Below are 21,262 nucleotides of genomic sequence, written 5' to 3'. Positions count from 1 at the left end.
ATGCTTTGCAGCTTCACTCTCCTGCAAATTCAGCATTTGGTCTCTTTCAATATCAGTGTTTCCAGTGTCAACAGATGTCAGGAACTGAACACTGGGAAATATATCTGCTGTCAGAGGCTTTCTCAAAGCTTCACTTCAGAAAGTGAGGTAAGCCTTGCAGCCTTGCTTCTGAGGGAAGGTTGGAAAATGGAGCCCATCCTTCATACAGCCAGGATCTCCAGCCAAAGTGAACGTTTCCCTCATCTTGTTCATCACGCTTGGGTTTTCAATCTTCCTTCTCTGTCAGAGAAACATAATTGAAATTATTAATATTACCATAGCCTATCACCTTAACAATGCAACAAAGTTAAGGAGTTATGGATGGACCTGCAACTGTACCTTTTGTTATTATTATAGAATATATTTAGAAAAGCATTGGTTTTGGCCTTGGAGTCCATCCTATCACAGCCTGATACAGCAGCTGTTCTGAATTTTGCCAGACCAAGTATTTAGCCATCCAACAATTACTCTGCTAATACCAATTCAAGACACTACAGCAACAGATTCAAGCAAACATGAAAGGAAAACTGGAGGAATAAGAAAAACACATTTTAAAATCTTGTAAAAAAGAAAAAGATGGCAGAGAGGTTTGCAGGTACTAAATGACTTCTGCACTTATTGAGTGTTTCAGTATTGTCACTGTTCTTAACCAACCACAAAAGCTATTTGTTTTCTAATACTCTCCAACATCAGGCTTGCTTTCCCTTATTCACATAACATATGTAATATGTGTCAGTGAATCAATTTTTCTGCCTTCTTTTGGCAGTCTGGAGGGAAAATCATGTCCTGGGCTGCAGCATCATCAGCTGGGCAAGGGAGGGGATTGTTTCGCTCGCTTTTGCATTGGAGTGGCCTCGCCTCAAGTGCTGTGTGCAGTTTTGGGTACCACAGTACAAGAATGACATGAAACCATTGGAGAGCATCCAAAGTAGGATTATGAAGATAGTGAAGGGCTTTGAGGCCATGTGAGGAGCACCTGAGGTAACTTGTTCTGTTCTGTTCAGCCTGGAGGAGACTGAGGGGAAACCTCATTGCAGTTACAACTTCCCCTTCCCCCAGCTGAAGAGGAACAGCAGGCACTGATCTCTTCTCTCTGGTGACCAGGGACAGGACCTGAGGGAATGGCCTGAAGTTGTGTCAGGGAAGGCTTAGGCTGGATAGCAGGAAAAGGTTCTTCACCCAGAGGGTGGCTGGACACTGGAAGAGGCTCCCTGGGGAAGTGGTCACAGCACCATCCTGACAGAGTTCGAGGAGCGTTTGGACAGAGCTCTCAGGCACATGGTGTGATCTTGGGGCTGTCCTGTGCAGATTCTGGAGTCGGACTCAATGATCTGTGTGGATCCCTTCCATTTCAGGATATTCTATGATTCTGGAAATGAAAAAAAGATGAGTCCTCTGGGCTCTTGGTATCTGCAAGTCTTGCCCCTTAATTGCCAGGGTTGTTGTCCCAGAACTTACAATTTGATACTTGTGTACTGAAAAACTGATGCAACAAATGTTTCTTTAGAAAATGTTACCTCTAAGTTATTTACAAAGCTGAAACTAAAGATGTTCACTCTTTGGTCATTTTTTCCATTTTTTCTTTCAGCAACTTGACTATGATTCAATTTTTCAAGTTTTTATGTCTATATATGACTATGAATCAATATGAAGTTTTTCTCCTCTCTTGAGGAGATTAAATAAGACTTAAATAAGCTCAGCACTTTGTGTCTCTGCTTTCTAGTGCTGAAAAGAAATGTATACTGCAGGATGTCTGTAATGTTGAATTTTATCCTTAACTTCCAGGTAGCATCCATTTCAGCCCTGTGCTGCTCTCGAAGGCAGTAATGTCCTCCTCATCATCTTCATTGCTGGAAATGGAGATCTTCCAGTATATTGATGCACATCAAAGTGATTTTATCAAGGTAGGAACTATATTGCAGTGAAATGATGAACACAGAGCTGGTGCCCTAGAGGCCTGGGCTCCTCTGGCTGGAGGAGTGCCTGTCACAAAGGTAATGTGCAGGGTTCCAGGTCTGGCATCAGGAGTGCAATATGCACTTCACACAGCAAGGCTGCAAGGGGACAAACTGCTGGGGACCCCTGGGGTGAAGGAGGGTTTTGCATAGACTTCCACAGTATCCTTTGAGAGTGTTCAGAGAGAGGCTCCACTAAGTCAAAATGCACCTGCATGGACATGCAAGTCAGATAGGATGCTCACTCTCTGTCTTTGCTTCAGAACTGAGTTTTTTAGCTTTGCTCTTTACAAGGAGAGGAGTCTTGGTCCCACACTGGTTTGTGCTTTCATTTCCATCAGCCCACTGTGAAAATACAGAAACATAATCAGTCCAGTCAGTATCAGTTACACTTTGAATCTATGAGCACTTCTGAATCCACACGAGGATCACCAAGGTAAGCTGTACATAATGCAATTTCTTTAATGCAAACTAGTCAGCATCTAGTCTACCTCCTCTCACTGGAGTTGAGATCCAGGGTTGACAATGTGAATGCCTAAGTGTGAGCACCCTCCCTGTTTAGAAAGTCAGGAATCTCAACCCTGGGGAGACATCTAAGTGATTCTTCTCAATCCTGAAACTTTAGATATGATAATGCTGTGATGACAGAGAAAGAAAATCATCTTCCAGTGTGAGATTTCTGATACAAGGGCCAAGGACAACAATGTTCTGGATCACCTAATTGCACATTTCTTCCTGCGCAGGATCTGAAGGAATGGGTGGCTGTGGAAAGTGATTCTGTTCAGCCACATCTGAGAAAAGAAGTAATGCGAATGATGGCACTGGCAGCAGACAGACTTGCAGCACTGGGAGCCACTGTTAATTTAGTGAACTTGGGGTCACATCAGGTGCTTATCTGATTCTTGGACTTAAAACATCATATCTACACATGGGTCTACCTATTGCATTCAGTGTTATGTACATGTATGTTATGACATAGAGTTATTTTTTGAAAGCTAGATACAAATTAATCAATAGTCCTGCATGATACCTGCTGAAATCAGGTCTGGGAACTGAGAGAATACTGGGAACCACACAAGCAATCCAAATGCAAATTGATGTTCTCTGCAAAGAAGGGAGTTTGACGCTTTTAACTGGAAGGAAGCAGTTTGCAAAAGTAAAGGACTGAGTTTTTTACTGGGGCTCATTTTAAAATTTTTGTCTGTAATGAACCATGAGAACTATTTCATCATTTGTCACTGAACTTTCTTGATGAGGGAGTTTTTTTTAACAAGGAAAATGTTGTCAGACAGAAAAGGTTAGCTACCTAGAGCATCATCACTAGTTTTCAGAGCTTCTGACAAATGATCCAGGCTATTTTCTTTCATTGTTGGAAAGCAACAGGGAAGAATTAATCTCTGAGAGAATTTAGTCTCTAATTTACTTACTTTACTGTAGCCATGGGCTCTTTTCTGCCCTGGGCTGTTACATTTCTACTCTAATAGGAATTCAAAGGTTCAATTATAGTGATTCTCTTTCCTTTTCTCTGAGGCTTTTGGTGAGGATTCTGATGCTTAGCACAAGGATCTGGCAGTATAGCAACACTAGTATTTCAGGTTATGTCATTTGATAGTTGCAGAGAATGCAATTCAGCTGTGTGGAGCTCTGTTCTGCACAGAGCCACGTTAGAGGATTAGCCTTAACCTGTTTTTAAGACAGTGTGACATAGCTACTGCCTCCTGCCAGCAGCATTTTTTTTGGTTTCTCTATTTGAGCTTACAGGCCTCCTGCCCTCTCTGTCTGTGGTGAAATCAAACCTCAAACTGATTTGTGTGGCTTTTGACTATTCAGTGTCACAATAGGCTTCATAGCACAAGGTTACCTCTGTTGTCTCCAGTGCTGAGACATGAGATCTTGGTAAGGAGGGCATTTATGACAATAAAATGTTAGAAGAACTCTACAAAATCCAGCAGGAAATAAACAGTTGAGGAGAAAAGTCTTAGTTTCTCTAAACAGCTTAAAACTGGATGTAGTCAGATTTATGCACTTAATCAAATCAAAATCAATTGAGTGTAGAAGTATTTTCAATACTAAGAATTCCAGATTTTTTGTACATTTGTAAGTTTTAGGTTTGGTTTCCTTAGATGCCTTTTCTTAACCTTTCTTCACAGCTGCCTGATGGCCAAGTCCTCCCACTGCCTTCTGTGATTCTTGGGGAGCTGGGGAAGGATCCACAAAACCCCACTGTGTGTTTCTATGGTCATGTGGATGTGCAGCCTGCCAAGAAGGAAGATGGATGGAACACTGACCCCTACACACTGACTGAAATAGATGGTGTGCATCTTTTCATAAGTTTTGAATCATTATTTGAATACATGACCAAGGTTCTGATTGGGAGATGAGTTCCTGTATATTTAACCAAAGCATGAGGACTTCTCCCGTGGAAATCTTTGGGATGTGTCCAGCAGCTTTCAGCTTTGATGATTGTTCTGTGACTAGTGAGTCCCACCAGTGACTGCCTAATATTTGGTGTGGAAATCAATGTGAGGTTAAAGATGCTTTATAAAGTATTCAATAGAGAATCCACTTCTGCTTAGAAGTTCTTACAGGATTTTTGCATCAACCATTATCCTCCCTTGCACCTCCTGCTCTCGCTTCATGCCGCTTTTGTACTTCCACCTGCCATGCTGGAGCTAAGGAGCATTTGCTTGGAAGAAAGTGAGTACAGTACCCCTACATGGACTTATCCTTCCAGCATAGCTAGCTGACTGAAGGAACAAAAACAATGGATAAAGGGTCAGCAGATGAATAAGGCCTCAGAAATCCTGATTCCCAGGCTATAACCACTGAGCTGCCCTTTCTCATTATCTGGGATAAATTCTCAACAGCCATACTGGTGTGATTCTTCTGCCTTTTTCCAGGGTATATTCAGTGGGGACTACTACAGAAGTTTATACACAGGGGCAGATTTCAGCTTCATGTACAGTCACAACTGTACATGATGTACAGCTGGAAAAAGAGTTACATACTTAGACTTGTAGCTTAGTGTTTCTGCATTTCATGGCATATATCTGTAGGGATTTTGGTGCTTGTTACCTGGTCTGAATGATGTGTCCAGAGGCTGTGTATTGTGCAAACCCTTCAGGAATATCTGGTATGAACAAACAGTTCCTGAGAAAAAAATTGAAACTTAAAAATTCAACAAAAACCACAACATGATGCATATAAAAGGAAGGAAAGGGGAGAAAAAAGTGTACCAGTCCATTAGGGAGCAATTGAACACCTGATTTAAAATGAGTCAGTGAAATCCTGACACTTTTGACACTTCTCTCCATGACTTAAGCTTCTGTGGCAACTGGAATTTGCCAATTACATTGAAGTGATGAGGGAAAATTCAAAGATTGCTTAAAAACTGTACTCTTTTCTTTTTAAGGAAACCTCTATGGGCGTGGAGCAACAGACAATAAGGGACCTGTCCTAGCTTGGATAAATGCAGTGGAAACATTTAGAGCCTTGAAATTTGTAGGTATCAATGAGGACTTTTCTATTATTATTGCTAATTTTTATTCTTTACTATTATTTGTTATTATTTATATCTCTGGAGGGATGTATTTACATTCCTGAGTAAGAGGAGACCTCTCTGTCCCAACAGACTACATACAATTTGAAATATTAGCTACTTCTGATGCAAAGGCATCAGAGTAAGGACACTTCGGCACTGGTCCCACTCCAGTAAGAATTTATCTTTCAGCATTTCTGTTTTGAATAGTCTACAATGTAAATACAGTCTCGCTGCTATTGCCCTGCAGAGGAAAACCCATGGGGAAGCATTCAATATGTATTACATACATTACAGAACTCTGATACCCTGTTTTCTTGAGACCTTTTAAAATGGTAAAATAACAGACATTACAGAATACTCATGAAATCTCATCTCTGGTGATACATTCTGCTAATCTTTGGTGTTGCCTGGTCTGCCTACAAGATACCTTCAATTTATGTGTCTGCATGAAAAGAATAAGCATCTAAAAATGTTCATCCAGAATGGGCTGTTATGTCACCAAGAGATTAGATTTATCAAAGCAAATACTTTGAATGAGCATGTTCACCAAGTACAAATGCAATCACTCAGAGTCTGATGAATTTCTGAGGTCAGACATTTGCCTAAATTACTGCAATGACCAGCATAGTCATCTTCAAATAATGTAATAATTTTGGAGTAATTTTACCCCCAAAATAAAGGTAAACCAAAATATATTTTAGGCTTGTAACTGGGTTAACTATCATTCTTTATGGTGAATTTGCATGACATATTCTGTTAATGTGCTGAGAAACAAATTTCTGTCTCTTGTGTGACATTATGGCACAAACTGAGCATTAAGTCTTGAGTTTTTTCAAGTCCCCTTACAGCCTTCTGGAAAAGATGTTTTTCTTCCTTCTATAGTACTGAATTGACCTTGGTCTCTCTTAAGCACTACACATTTGCCTAAAGAATAGTTGTTGTAAGTGGATATGATTGTGATCTGACATTTTCCTAGTTTTTAAAATCACTTATAACTATCATGACATTTTAACAAGCAAGCAAAAAAGACTTTTAGTCATTTGAAGCCACTCTCTAGAAAACAGCACAGACCATCAAACAATATTGATTAACAGTTTGTTTCTAAAATTTCTGTGGCCAGCTGATGCTCCATCAGTGAACCCATCCCTGATGCAGGTTCATTTAATTTTATACATTTGTTCTTGCCTTTAATCTGAGTATTGAATCAAAAGAGAAAACATCTTAAAACCTCTAATGAGAAAATGAATTGTAATAGGAAACTAAGTTGAAATTTATGTTCCCTATGGGATATGTCAGCATTTTCAACTCCCACTATTCTATAATAAAAGTTCTCCAAATTACTCTTGGAAATGTGTCCTTATCAACCAACAGGCTTGCAAATTTATGAGTGCTAAAAAGACAATTATAGTAGAGTCACTGACAACATTTTTTTCACCATGTAAGTCTGGTGATAGACAATGTTGGGAAAACCACAGCCAGTGACTCCCACGTGGGCAGTAACAGTGGAAATATAAGAGGCAGGAATTTTCTGTGGAAATGCAATTGCTATTACACAGTTAGAATTTCCAGAGCAATTAGAATATTGAATAGCACTGAGAGAAAGCCCATTTAATGAAATATTCCAGCAAGTTTTCTGAAAACAAAAAGAAAAAAAGACATCACCTTTTCTCCTTTAAAAATGAAAAGTAGATAAAAACATGAGGAAAAGAACAAGTTTTTCTGGGAACCTATATGTGTTTATCACTGGCTTTTCTAATAAAGCAAGCTATATATCCTACATACTCATCCTACATCTTTCTTATCCTAACACAATTTGTACAGCAAAACAATCTGCTCCTAATTTTAAAGCCTTTTTTTTAAAAAAAGAAAATTTAAAATGCTTGTTTCTTACTCAGACTTTTCAAATTTTTATGTAGGTTATGCCAGTGAACTTCAAGTTTGTAATTGAAGGCATGGAAGAAGCAGGATCCTTGGGGCTAGAGAAGCTACTTGAGGAAGAAAACCAGAGGTTCTTCTCTGATGTTGATTATATTGTAATTTCAGACAACCTGTGGCTCAGCAACAAAAAGCCTGCCCTTACCTATGGCTGTCGGGGAAACGCCTGCTTCTTTGTGGAGGTGAAGGACACAGGTTCACTTGAACTGAGCCTCTGACAGACAGCAATGATGTAGCTGTACTTACATCTGCATGCAGAGAAAGACTGAAGCAGAAAGCTTAATATTCACGAGTACAGAGCTGTCTTCTGCATCCCTTTTGGCTTCTGCAGGTTTCCTTCCTCATTTCAGTTCAATTAGTTCATGATTCACTTCCATTAACTTTTCTTCACTCATTTCGTCCCTTGATCCCTTTCTTATCCCATTACTCTCCTGCCACTCTTCCAGCCTCTTCTCATCCTCCCCTCTGCACATCATATATCTGTTCTTGTGCACCACCATCCCTACACCTGCCTCTCCAACTCTCTCCAAAAACATCTCTTCTGCTACTCTGCCCTTTTGCAGCAGATACTGCTTAGTACAATGAATCAGCCTAAAGGGACTCAGTTTAGCTGGATCTCTGGGTTTAAAAGACACACAAAATTTTTGTAACCATCGGCAGAAGCAAATAAAAGTTCACTGTAGCCAATGTGCTATATTTAGCAGGCAATGTGAGCTACTGTGAAATAAAGATGAGAAATTTCTCATCTGGAAATGCTTTCTGATGAAGCATAAAAGGAATTCAGAGAGAAGATTAAAAAACTTGAGAACTAAAGAAAAATCTGCATTAACCTTTACATCTGAAAAAGAATGATTTTTTTTTAACTGAAAAAGCCTTGGCAGCCTTGATTCAATTCTTCTAAGTCTTGGTTAAGAAAAATGATGCTATTAAAACATCAAAAATGATCTCTCCCTGCTAGTAGACAGTTAGCTGTAATGAGGTTTTGAGAAGAATAAACAAGTTCTTTGCAGGAAAATATTTTATGATAAACCCAAGTATGAAAATGTGTCTGGCAAGAGAAGCCATTTAATACCTCAAATGCCTCTAATTCTAAAGCCTTGTTATTCAAGAGACCTATAAATTTTTATTTGTTGCAATCTTGAATTAAGGTTGGACATATATTCTTAATATCAAACAAGATTAATTTTCGCCTTTTTAAAAGAAGATTTTGCATTAAATAAAAAGGGTAGACAACTCGAAGAATTTATTCTTTAATGTTACAAACAGTTAATAATATGCAAATGTTTAATGTATGATGTCTTTAATCTTACTGAAGCAAAAGAGGGGAGTGGAGGAGCACCCTTGCTCTCAGATGTGTGAGTGCTACACACAGCTGAATTTCTCTCTCTGGTGGTTGACAACAGAGCTCCATCTTCTCTGCCAAAGCAGATTGTTCCTGACATGATGTTTTCCATTTAATAATTAGAAAAAAAACCCCAACATATAATGTTCATTTGTGATCTTGTTTAAAAAAACTGGAACCACCAGGCACTGTGGCAAACAAACACTCACAGAAGAATAAGGTAGCGAGTATTTACATGTAACCAGTGCTTTTGGTGCAGGTTGAATGTGGCAGCAAGGACCTTCACTCTGGAACTTTTGGAGGCATCATTCACGAGCCGCTGCTGGACCTGATAGCTCTGCTGGGTAAGAGCACACATCATTGCTGGGGAGCGCTGCCCAGGAGCAGCCTAATGAAGGGCAGGGCCACGTTTAATTGTTGTAAGGCAAGTCTCATTGTAGAAAGACTCCAGGCTTGCAAACCTCAACACAACTCTGGTGGTAGCAGCTGAGGAAGGGAATGTCCCCAGTAAAGCCAGGACTTCAGACATGTTAAGCTGATGTCAGTCACACACATCTAAGGATTACAGGCAATTTTAATACATACACACATAGTGAAACACGACTTTTTAATACTGATTTGTATCCTAGGAGGATGATGTTTTCATGTCAGCTGGGCTGACACATCACACACTACACACAAACAGCAGCTCAATGGTTTTCTTAATAAATATGCAAATATATCAAGTTAGGTGTCGCAACTTGGCAGATGCAAACAGCTGTTAGGCTTACTAATTTGGTAAAGAGCTAGGCAGAAGGGAGAAGGTGTTATGATTGCCAAGGGGAAGAAATAGGCTCCACTTATGCTGATATCTACATCTTATTTTGTAGACAGCCTCGTGGATTCCACAGGTCATATTCAGATCCCTGGAATCTATAACAGTGTTGCTGCCCTGACGGAGGAAGAAAGGAAATTATATGAATCGATTGAATTTGATCTAGAGGAACATAGAAAAAACTGTGGTGTGAAAAAATTCCTTTATGGCACCAAGGTAACAGAATCTGTATGAATACTCATCAGAAAGAATTTATATCACCTATTTGTAGCATTTATGTATAAAGCCTAACTGAAAGATGTTGTCAGTCAATGGCAGGCTCAAAATAAAATAAAGGAGCACTGAGAAGTAAAAGGTAAATAAAATGAGTCTGCTGAAAATATAGGGCACTGCATCTGGGGAAAGTGATCTGAAATATCAATAATCAATTAAAAGAAATAATGCAAAACTAACAGTATAAATCTCCCTTCCTTGCCTACCCCTTCTTACCCCCTAAGCCTAATCAGCCAAATAAAACATGCATTAAAATGCCTACATTTAGGTTACATAGTAGGAAAGAAGTTGTACTCAGCTTTGAAAAAATGGGAGGAAGCTTTAGGCAGATATGTAAGGTGGCTTTTAATTAACACAGATTTTGATGTCTGCCAAGCCTGCCATAAAAAGCATCCAAAGCTACAAGCCTCTTCTTACCAGAAATTAAAAATTATATTCTAAATAAAAAAATAGCAGGTAAGGGCTGGCTTGGAAAGATCTCTCTGCACGGGAGTAGAAGCTGGGAGAGAGGAGTTGATTAATTTTTTATCACTAACACAGCTATTCTGGTGTAGGTTCTGCTAACATGGATGCTTTTATTTCCCTGAAAAAGCTTTCAAATTACCTGAAGCTAGACTAGAATCTAAGTAAGAATCAGTAATACAAAAGTATAATGCACCTACACTATCTGAGTTTTGCTACTTTATCTATATGAGGATGAACTGATGTTAATTTTATGTGTAGATATGTCTAGTCTCATAAAACCGAAGGAAAGCAGCAGCACCCAGAGGTTCTGCACGAAGACCAGTTTATAATTTATGTATTTCTCCTATTTTCCTTAGAATAATAATCATAGTATTTTGCTTCCCCTCTGCATCTTCTCCAGCAAAACCTGGTTACTGATAATTATAATCTTTCCTATTGTGTTATTTAGTATTCATTAGTAGAATTTCTTCACTGGTATAATCTGGGATGGATTTGGCTGCATGGTTTCTCCAGTGATAAGTTCTAGGATAAACAGGCAATTAGATCAGAAGCTGTTCTGGTACTGCTTTGCACTAGGAAAATTTACTTCCAAGATTTTTCAAACAATGTTCTATTTTTCTTATTTTTAATGAAAAACTGTTCCCATTTAAATCTTTCTATGACTGAAAGTAGTAGTATTTTTTAAAAATGAAAATACATGTGCGTGAGTTGAAATTAAAAATCAAATATCTTAAAAATACAGGGGTCTCCAGATAGAAATTTTTGGATGGAAACATCTTGTTTATATCAATTATGGCTGGCTTCGGTGTCATCCCTCACATTTTAAAACTTTTTTTTAAAGGAAGAAATACTTCTACACCTGTGGCGTTACCCCTCTCTCTCTATTCACGGGATTGAAGGAGCTTTCCATGAACAAGGCATTAAAACAGTCATTCCAGCAAAAGTAATTGGCAAATTCTCAATCCGTCAGGTCCCCCACATGGACCTTTCAGTTGTGAAAAAACAGGTAAGAGACAAATCTTTTTTTTGCCCACTACTGTGTAAACTAAGTCCCTTCTTAGGACCTCACAAATCCAGACTTGTAAACTGAATGTTTTCAGCACTTATCTGTTTCCAAGAGAAGTAGGAATGTGGGTATAAGCTTGAGTTGCAAGATGAAAGCTTTTTTGAAAAGTATTTTCCCTACAGGTGGTGAAACACTTGGAGGGTGTCTTTTCCAAGAGGAACAGTCCAAACAAACTGAAAGTGTCCATGCCTTTGGGTGCAAAGCCCTGGCTTGCAGATGTTAATGATCTGCTATATAAAGCAGCAAGACGGGCAATAAAAACAGGTATGTTCCTTTTTTTTTTTTTTTTCTTTTTCTGATTCCTAGTGTGTTTGCAAGTGTGCAGAGGCATTGTGCTCAACAGTAGGGCAAAACAGATTTCCCAATTCAGTGCTGCAGCCTCTTACCCTTATAAATCTCATTAATTTTGATAGAACAACTCATCAATATCTTCCATACCTTACTGAATTTTGATATGTTTCATAGGAGTAGCCAAAAGGCCTCATTTACTTATTTTTGTATTGATAAAAAACAAGAGGTTTATAGAGCAGAGCTGATTTATGAAATCAATTTGCTACACACTCAAAGCCATTTCTACTCGGCAGGTCTTAGCATCATCTTTTTGCTTAATTACATGATAGGAGAAAATAGCACCTGAATTACACCTATTTATTAATTCATTTTCCCCATGTATTTCAGTTTTTGGAGAAGATCCAGATTTCATTCGTGATGGCTCAACGATTCCTGTTGCCAGAATGTTTCAGACTGTAACACAGAAAAGTGTGATGATGCTTCCCATTGGAGCAGCTGATGATGGGGAACATTCCCAGAATGAGAAAATAAGCAGGTTTCTTTCATTTGTCTGTTTCAGCTATTAGAGAAGGGGGGAGAACTGAAGTCCCTTGGTACCCATGAATGAGCATCCCCAGATGGGAAGCTTTGCTGTGCATTGCACAGCCCAAATCTACTCTGTCCAGCACACTAGCTGCTGTGCTAAGCAGAAAGCAAAATTCCCAGTCTAACACATACCATTATACACTTTTTCATGAGACTACTCAGTCTTTAAATTCACCACATTGGCAATTTTCACTTCACTAGCAATGAAATTTGCCACTGGTCTGAAAGACAATGGTGCGGATGGACACTCTAACGTCACAGCATCTATTTTTAACTGTGCCAGTCACAGACACTCATGGTTATGTAAGGATTTTGGTGGTTTTCAGTATAAATGGCTATAAAGATTTATTTATAGTCCAGGGACCATAACTATCATTATTGTAAAAAAAACAGCTTAAACTTGTCACTGATGTTCATTGTTGGAGGCATCATGGTAAGCCACTATTTAGTGTGTTGCCTGAACACTTGTAGAGGCTCTGAGTCAACTCATGCTGAACTCTGGAAAGAGGAGACTCCTACAATAATTCTCAAATTACTTTTGGTCTCCCCTCATTAAAGCCTCAACACTGCTATTGCTGCAGGTAATACCAATTTGGGGATGTAAACTTGAAAAAGGTTTTCTGAAGTAAATCCAGAGGAGTACGAAATTGAAGGACGTCCAGCATTTCTGTGCACTGGGTAATTTTTGGGGGTTGCCAACCTTGCAAATTTCTCCAAAGACTCAGAAAACTTCACTGGACTGTGTTCCTAATTTTAAGAAAAGGACAGCCTGACAAGGCTTCATTATATTTCTTTCCTTCTTCACAGACACAACTATATTGAAGGAACCAAATTGTTTGCAGCATTTTTCCTGGAGATATCAAAGCTACATCGGAACTTACATGAAACTTCCCACACAGAGGCTATCAACTGACAGATCATATAAAAAAAATCAGCAAAGCTCTTCCTTAAGCTTTCTAACTTATATAAAACATATAAATCACATATTCAGTGGCTGTGAATTGGTGGGAAAAAAAAAATAAATGTTGTGCTATTTCTTGGCATACTACTAAATGGCATGCATTTGTGATATGGTTCATCAAGTGATCTTATCCCCTAATGCTGTAAAATAGGGTTAGGGATAATTCATTCTTACTGAATGGAACATGTTACATTTTAGTTTTAAACTTCAGGACAAAGGGAATTTATACATCTATTTTATCAACATGGTTTTATTTCTGTTTTGTAGTATCACTCTTCATGCTGCCTAGCTCACATTCCAGTTTCTGAATATGAGCAATATGCACTGTAGTTTCCTCCTAACTATATACAAAATTATACTTATGTAATTATTTGAAGCAAGATCTACTATCAAATTAATCTCTTTCCTTCTCCTTCAAAGAAGGTTTTAAATAGGAAGTGCAATGAAATGTTCTTCTTGAGTTCAATGTGAAGACTTGCCATATAATATCTATTTATGGATATAATCACTGAGGTAAGTAGAACTGCAACAATAAATAAACATTTCCAGGTCAGGATTCTGTCTTCCCTCTCATCCAAATCACCTCTTGCTGTGTTGTGACCAGTTTTAAGAATCACTTAATAATGTTTTCTTCATTTGACATTCTTTCCATACAATAGAAAGAAAATTTTGTAAACATCTGTTCTGGCCAAAGTCTGTCATCAGAAGGGTGTTTTTCCACCCAATTAGCAACTGGTTGTTAATTACCTTTTGTTGGGATGTGACACTGGTGGCTGAGTTCTTTTCCCCTTGGACTGAGATTGATGAGAGGCAGTTTCCTCTTGTTTAGACTTGGCTGTTAATTCTTCTTTTATCTATATTACATATATACAGAGTACAAGAAGCTACATACACTAAGATAGAGAGGTGCAAAATGGCTAACAAAGAACTTCTTCAAGGTCTTTTATATGTCTATTTATCCAATTAACAAATGCTAAGTAAATTATTTTTCTTAGTGACCCAATGACCCGATACCTGTGTGCTACACTGTGGCACATTTTATCCAATCACTTATTACTACCCAAAAACCCTTAGAAGAAGATGAAGAGGCAAGAAGAAGGAAGAAGAGACAGCACCCTAAATCCTACATCTTGTCTTTTGTTTTTTAAAAGAGCTTAAACCTTAAACTCTAACTTTTTCACCCAGTGATTTAAGAAAACTCTTTAACTTACACACTCGCTCTTAGTTTTTCTATTTAACAGTTGTTTCCATGGTGTTATGTGAAATTCAATGCTTTCTTGGATGTCAGAGCCAGGTATCATAGATAAGGGCACACACTCTGTGCCTCTGACTCCAGCACCTTTAAAGCATTGGTTTACATTAATAATTAAGTCAAAGGCAAGTGATATATTTTGAAATAAAAACAAATTAGTTGAGAGCTCTGTTTGCTGTTTAGGCAAAGCATCCAGCACAAAGCTTACAATTCAAATCTAGATTGTTTGAACATCAGAATGTGATTTTTACTCTAATATACTTAATTCACACACAACCAAACCAACTGAACCAGTAGCATTATCCCTAATGTTACAAAAAATTATATTAAGTAAATTACAGGAAGCACTTGGGACCTTTCCTTTCTCTCCTGTTACCTCCCTGCAAAAATCTGCAAGAACAAAGTTGTGGATGCAGAGTCAACAGAAGGGAATACTCATACATTCTCACTAAACACCCATTTTCAGCCCAACCTGAGACTGTGAGGCTCACAGTTCAGCTGCAAGAGCTGACTAAGGATTCTGGCTCTGACTGCTGACAGTGTTCAAGGGAAAAGGAGAACTCAGCTCAGACTCTTACTTGGCACTGCTGCCTGCAGAACTGCAGTGTAGTCCAGGACAAGGACCAAAAGCCTCAAAGACCAGAATCTGGTTGAGTATTATCAATTTGCAGAATAATTCTCTGTGATTTCCCAGTTCCCTTCACCTGTTGAAAGCATTTAGGAACCAGCATAGTAATGAATGTTGTGGGGTTGAGTACTCCAGTGTCTGCCCAGGACTCAGGGCAGACTGGTCCAGACTTAAAAGCTATCACACCATAGAGGTACATGCGGGAATTTTACTGAAATATTTCAGAATGTATAATTGAGATAAAACATTGCAGTCTCTGGATTTGCAGTGGTTTTACGAGTTACAGAATTTCACAGGCTCACAGAATATGCCAAGTTAGAAGAGACCCACAAGGATCATTGAGACCCACAAGGATCAATAGTTTTAGTCCTATACAGAACCATCCCCAAATGAAATGAAAACATAATGGAAAGAAACTTCTGCTCAAAAATATGACCCTTCTTTGGCAGAAGAGCTGAAAACTTGGTGAGATGGAGGTGGCAGATTTCTCCATGAAAGAGGGATGGAGACTGTATTTTAGGAATATGACTGCTCTAAATTACCACTATAATATATGTTGTCTCTGTGTTCTACAACATTAAGAAGCTGAAATGGAAGATGGGATTATGTATTTTTACTGTTGTTCTTTGGAATGACAAATAAAAGAGAGTCAAAAAAGAACATAATTTTATAAGCACAGACTATCTTAGAGCAGTACATTGAAATAAGGTTCTGCTCCGAAATAGCCACTTAATGTCAAGTTAAAACTATATGCGTGAAACAGTGGGGCCACTGAATTATGCAGACCATCTCCATGTCTCCTTCAGTCTCAGAGAAGAGAAAGAGCACAAGACTTCAATTTCAAATTCTCCTGTCCATGAAAGAAAGCAAGCATTGGGAAAGCAACTCCAACCCATAGGGTATTGAGAGATACTCTTCCCTTCTTAGACCAAGAATGATCCACTCTGTCTTTCCTTTTTGGAGCCTTGTGAAAAAAAGAAACCGTGTGTATTTTTCTAAAGTCTGTAGTGTTACACGTTTCTAGAAATGTTTCTTCTTGGTTGCACTAACAGCTGCCTTAGAAATAGGATTAAAGTTTGCTTCTATTTGTTAGCCTTATTCTAGATGTGACATATGCCATGTCAGAGCATACTGGATATTCTCAAATCATGACCAACTACAGAAATCATATGTACAATCTGTGTGTCTAAATATGCATTTATGTAGCTGTATATACATGCACACTTGCAAGATCTAATCCAGTCATTGATTTAAAAAAGTAAATACTCTTGTCCATTCTGATTCAGGTTTTTTCTTACTAACGACTGAATAATGGGAAAACAACATTGTGCGCATGTCCAGAAGACCTGGATCATATGATAATAAAAGAATTTAGGTTAGAAGGCACCTTTAAAATCACAGAATCATCGAATTGTTTGCGCTGGAAGAGACCTATGGAAACCATCTAGTCCAAGCCCATTGCAATGAGCAGGATCAAGTAGACCAGGCTGCTCAGAGCACTATCCAAGCTGACCTTGAATGTGTCCAGGGATGGTGCATCCAACCACCTCTCTGGGCAACCTGTGCCAGTGTTTCACAGCCCCCAGAGCACACCTAACAGGACAGGTGCCCATACATAGCTGGTCAAGTTCTGCCTGTCTACCTGGGAGAGGAAGGCTTGTCCCAAGTTTTCCTTTTTCTTGTAGGCTTTTCATCTGTGTTGTAGGGAATCAAACACTCAAGAATGGGATCGTATTTTTCTACTGATTATTAATGTGAAAGAATAAATTAGAAGATTTTAATTTCCATTTAAGATTACTGGGTCTAAGTGTGAAAGATGCTTTTTTACATTAGATAAACACAGTTTTTAATCCTTAAGTGATGTTTCAAAAGAGAAGGATGAAAAGTGTGTCAGCTAAAATCATGGAGAATAAGATACTGACAACAGGAGCTGAAGGCATAGAGACATGAGCAGCCTCCTGAGACTGGGAACTAATCAGGTCACAGTCTACTTAGCCTGTGAAAGTGGAAATTAACCTTACTCACATAGTTATGGTTTTCCTTTTCAGTCACACTACTCCCAAGTAGTTTAACTTTGACTCCTGCTAGTTATTCCTTTAAGAATAAAGCATTGGCTTGTCTCACAAAATGTTATAAAATACCTTCCTAGTTAAGGATGTTCATAGTCCATGTTTGGACAAGGAAGGTTGTGCAACTGTGCCTTTACCTGTGACACAGAGGCACATGCCACAGTGTCTGGTGCCAGTGAGGACCCATGAGTTCCCTTGTTTCTGCTGGAACATTCCATCTGCAAGTAACATGTAAAGTTAAATACTTACTGTTCCAAAGTGAAGCTTAACTGATTTTCAAGTTTATACCTTGTATCATAGAATATCTAGAACTGGAAGGGACCCATAAGGATCACTGAGTTCAACTCCACATATGGCTGTATTTGGAGCTGCAGACACATCATGCACTTTAGGAGGTGTGTCATTAAATATTTGTAACAAATATATGAATACAAAAATATGAACAGTTCCTTTTTAACAGAGTGAATATTTGTCTACTTTGCTCTACTGCCAAATATTTCAGTGAGCTTCTTACTTGCATTCTTCAGAACAGTGTATGAAGAATACCGCCAAGTTGCAGATAATTTTGACAAATATGTAGCAAAGGTTTTTCTGCAATGCTGCTACATTAGATTACATGTAGACCTGTAGATTACAAGTAGACCAGGAACTTCAAAATTAGCTGCTAACAATACAAACATGCAATCTTGAAACCTCTTTTCATATTTTTTTTCAGCTATGAACTTGAACCAGTGTGAGTCTTCTTCCTGAAGTCACTTAGAAGTCATTTTGACATTTCCAGTACTTCCTAAGATGAGTCAGTTCCTAGTTTTCAGCTGGTTGTCACATGGAATGAGTTGTTTGGATGGAGGACAATGGAGACAGTTCCTAGTTAATTTACCTGCTCACACAGAGTTTGAAAAATTGCAAATACTATCTGAAAATGTGCTTATATTTTGTTATGCAATTTCATTCAGATTCTTTGAGTGAAATATGCCACATTCACTTACTTCTCAATGCAGAAACAACAGCTGTGTTTTTTTGTGAACCCAAAGTACAAACACACTTTCACAGGTGTGAAATTTGGATTCTTTTTTCTAAGAAATTTTACTCCCGGAAGGGGAAAAAAAGCCCAATCAAACCTTGCTTAAGCTCTGAAGTCCACTCTCTGTAAGGTGCATCCCATCAGCAAAGAAAAATGGTCACATTCCTTACTTGATGAGCATTTGAGAATTTCAGTGTGTAACCAGAAAATTCTTCCTTTAGTGCTAACAGCATAAACACATTCTTATTTCAGTGGATGTAGTTCTAACAGGACTAGGATGCATGTGCCACGTGGATAACATGTTGACTTAGTGAAGATCAAAAATAAGGACTAAATCTCTATTTCATGTAGCATACTTTTTTGCATATTATTTTCTGATCTGCTACCACATTAAATCTTAATGTATTGATGCATAATGTACCAGACTTGATGTTTGTATTTCAGATATATGTCTATTTCAGAAACTTGCTTTGTGAATTTGCAAGAGATTAATTACACAGTCTCAGAGCTGTAAATTCTGGCAAGCTGGACATCTTCACACATAACAGACAATACAGGGTAATAAATGAATCTCATTTTACTGCAATGAATTATTATTAAAATTAAATGAATTTTTATTAAAAAACCCCAGTACAAGAAAACTAAATCCTTGGAGGTTTGGCAGAGTCGGCTGCCAGACAGACTTAAACATATCTGTAGTTAAATGAAACCAGATGTTGTGGAAGTATGTGTGGATAATGCTGATTTTGCTACCTGTCTTAAGATCATTTTGATGATCTCTCACTGTAAAATGGCATGACATGTCAGCCAATTGTTCCTCGTCTTTCCAATCCAGGTATAATTTTTTTTCTTTCCAATGCAGTTACAATTTTTTCTTTCTTTTCTTTCTTTTTTCTTTCTTTTTTTTTTTTCTTTTTATATCTGTAAGAATAATTCAAATATAATTTATTTGTGGAATTGAAGGGGAGCATAGAATTGAAACCTGAAAATATTCAACATGATACGCTCCTGACACATATTCTGGTGTAAAGAAACAAGTGGTGGCAGAGCCAGCCCTCATAGAAATTTCATGTAAGTTTGCATCACTTTTTTTACAATTAGAAATGCAAGAATTAGCACTGTTTTACTTGTCTCTTGTGCTGTATTGTCTTCCTGACAAGGCATCAAATTCCATAGACAGGGTTAACATCCTCAATTAGGCAGCAACCCTGACATTCCAGTGAGAATTTCAAAAGATAGAGTTTCATTTCATCACAGTGGAAGGATAGTAAGATCCTGGAAGTACATCCTTTCTAAAGCTACCTTTCTGGGGGGGCTTCTGGACACCAAAATTTATATAGTCCACTTTTTATTGAAAAACAACGGAATGAAAGATCCATTTTAAACAAACTAACAAGCAAACAAAACTGTAATAGACACTGTGCTAGCTGCACTCCTGTGAAAGAGCTAGCAATGGCAGTCAGTGGTGCCTTTGCTAAGTCACACCACACCAAAGTCTATGGGCCCAGGAAAAATGATCTTCACCTGCAGCACTCTATAGGTGCTGATATATCTTAACATGGGATTTTCTGGAGGGAACAGCCTGAAGACTTAAAGATAATGTCCATGGGTAAAATTTTTGCCTTTGTGCTTCAAGTAATGTCAGTTATTTGTCAGCATGAAAAAAACCCACATCTGATTTATTGGTATATAGATATTGATGTTTGTATCTAGAAAGCTGCATGCACAGAGACGTAAGTGAGGTCTCCTGTCTGCATGTTTTGTATTGTGTATGTAAAACAGTTTAGCCTTTGGTGCTTATATACAATTGCTTTCTCTGACCATTTATTACTATTTATTTTTGAGGTGTTGGCTACTGTGACACTGAGCAGACAGCTATATGACTACTGTTCTAGACATTTACATCTCATAGATGTTATACAGTTCTCTTACCACTCCTCATCTGGACTGTAACTTGACTTTAGAGAAACTTAGGCTGTTCAGGATCTGATGAAAGACCACATGTGACTCTTCAAGTGCCTCTGTGAAGATACCTTTCTGTGCATGTGCAGACAGATAGCCCCTGTGGGCCCCATGCTTCTGTGCTGCATGTTACACAGCTAAGTAAAGACCTGGTAGTACTCTTGGAATAAGTAATATTTCTAGTGAAATCAGAATTTTGGTGTGGTAGAAATACAGCAACTGCAGAATCATTCCTAGTGTCATATTCTGTTAAAAAAAATAAATATAGTCTATGATTACAATCCATTGATAAATTAATCTTTTAGCTAATTAAATCCTTGTTAATTACTCATTGACATATTCAGCTTGCATTCTAATATATTTTTATTAGCATAACTATTTCAGAACACAGAACCACTTTTCAGGACAACTTTAGAATTCTTTATATACTTCAGCCAGAACATTAAATGTAGGGATGACTTTAAACATTTAATAAATACAGCTTATAATTACAAAATAAAATTAATTATTTCTGGTAAAGGTATGATTTTTTTTAAATTAATAGTGTTCTGCCTTAGCTGCTACTTGTCCCATACCAATGGCTCCCTCTTCAGGCTATTCCTAAAATATGCTGCCTCTCTTAATTCTGTTATCAATACTTCAACTTCTAAGACAGCCGCACAATCGCGTCTCCTTCTCCAGTATGTTTCCTCTCAGTAAGCAAATAATGAAATAACTGATGGACTAGGCAGACTCACTTGGTGTTACTTGAGACCCAGTAAAGACCTGGTAAAGTCTGGGATGCTCCACTTTGTTTCAATGAAGGCCTCAGGCCTCACCAACTACTTTGTTTTCAACCCATTCTTGGTGTCTTTGCAACCCTCAAGAGAACTGGCATTTCTGTGACATAAATTTAACAGATTAGCCAGTGACAAACTGGCTGAATAGCACTGTAAGTTGCCACTTCAAGTGGGTAAGCTTGTGCACACTGTGTGACTGGAAAGTCAATGAACTGCAAACCTATTCCCAAAGAGGTGTTCTCTCCTTGTCTCTGTGCCATGGCCTTGAAGAATGCTAAATG

The 21,262-nt window shown here is 38.2% G+C and overlaps 1 protein-coding gene and 1 long non-coding RNA gene across 3 annotated transcripts; one reads left to right on the top strand and one right to left on the bottom strand.

Moving 5' to 3' along the window:
* The first annotated feature begins 1,848 nt into the window (after positions 1–1,848).
* Positions 1,849–13,354, top strand: CNDP1 (carnosine dipeptidase 1). 2 transcript variants are annotated; one of them, XM_033512190.1, is made up of 11 exons: positions 1,849–1,943; positions 2,738–2,881; positions 4,145–4,307; positions 5,407–5,495; positions 7,452–7,652; positions 9,072–9,156; positions 9,682–9,842; positions 11,206–11,370; positions 11,553–11,694; positions 12,109–12,256; positions 13,114–13,354. In XM_033512190.1, exons 1-11 carry the CDS (start codon positions 1,866–1,868, stop codon positions 13,217–13,219), a joined length of 1,482 nt encoding a protein of 493 aa, XP_033368081.1. In that variant the 5' UTR covers positions 1,849–1,865; the 3' UTR covers positions 13,220–13,354. The 2 variants fall into 2 exon arrangements, with proteins under 2 accessions (XP_033368081.1, XP_033368082.1); XM_033512191.1 differs by lacking the exon at positions 2,738–2,881.
* LOC107200308 lies at positions 1,937–9,744 on the bottom strand. Its single transcript, XR_001519579.3, has 3 exons — positions 7,616–9,744; positions 5,070–5,144; positions 1,937–2,339 (listed from the first exon to the last, which is right to left on the bottom strand). It is a non-coding gene; the product is annotated as an uncharacterized LOC107200308 (long non-coding RNA).
* Positions 13,355–21,262: the final 7,908 nt, after the last annotated feature.

The sequence above is a fragment of the Parus major genome, chromosome 2 (assembly GCF_001522545.3).
Source record: "Parus major isolate Abel chromosome 2, Parus_major1.1, whole genome shotgun sequence".
NCBI classification, from domain to species: domain Eukaryota; kingdom Metazoa; phylum Chordata; class Aves; order Passeriformes; family Paridae; genus Parus; species Parus major.
Note: the sequence above shows the minus strand (reverse complement) of the source record. Positions and strands in the feature narration are given on the sequence as shown.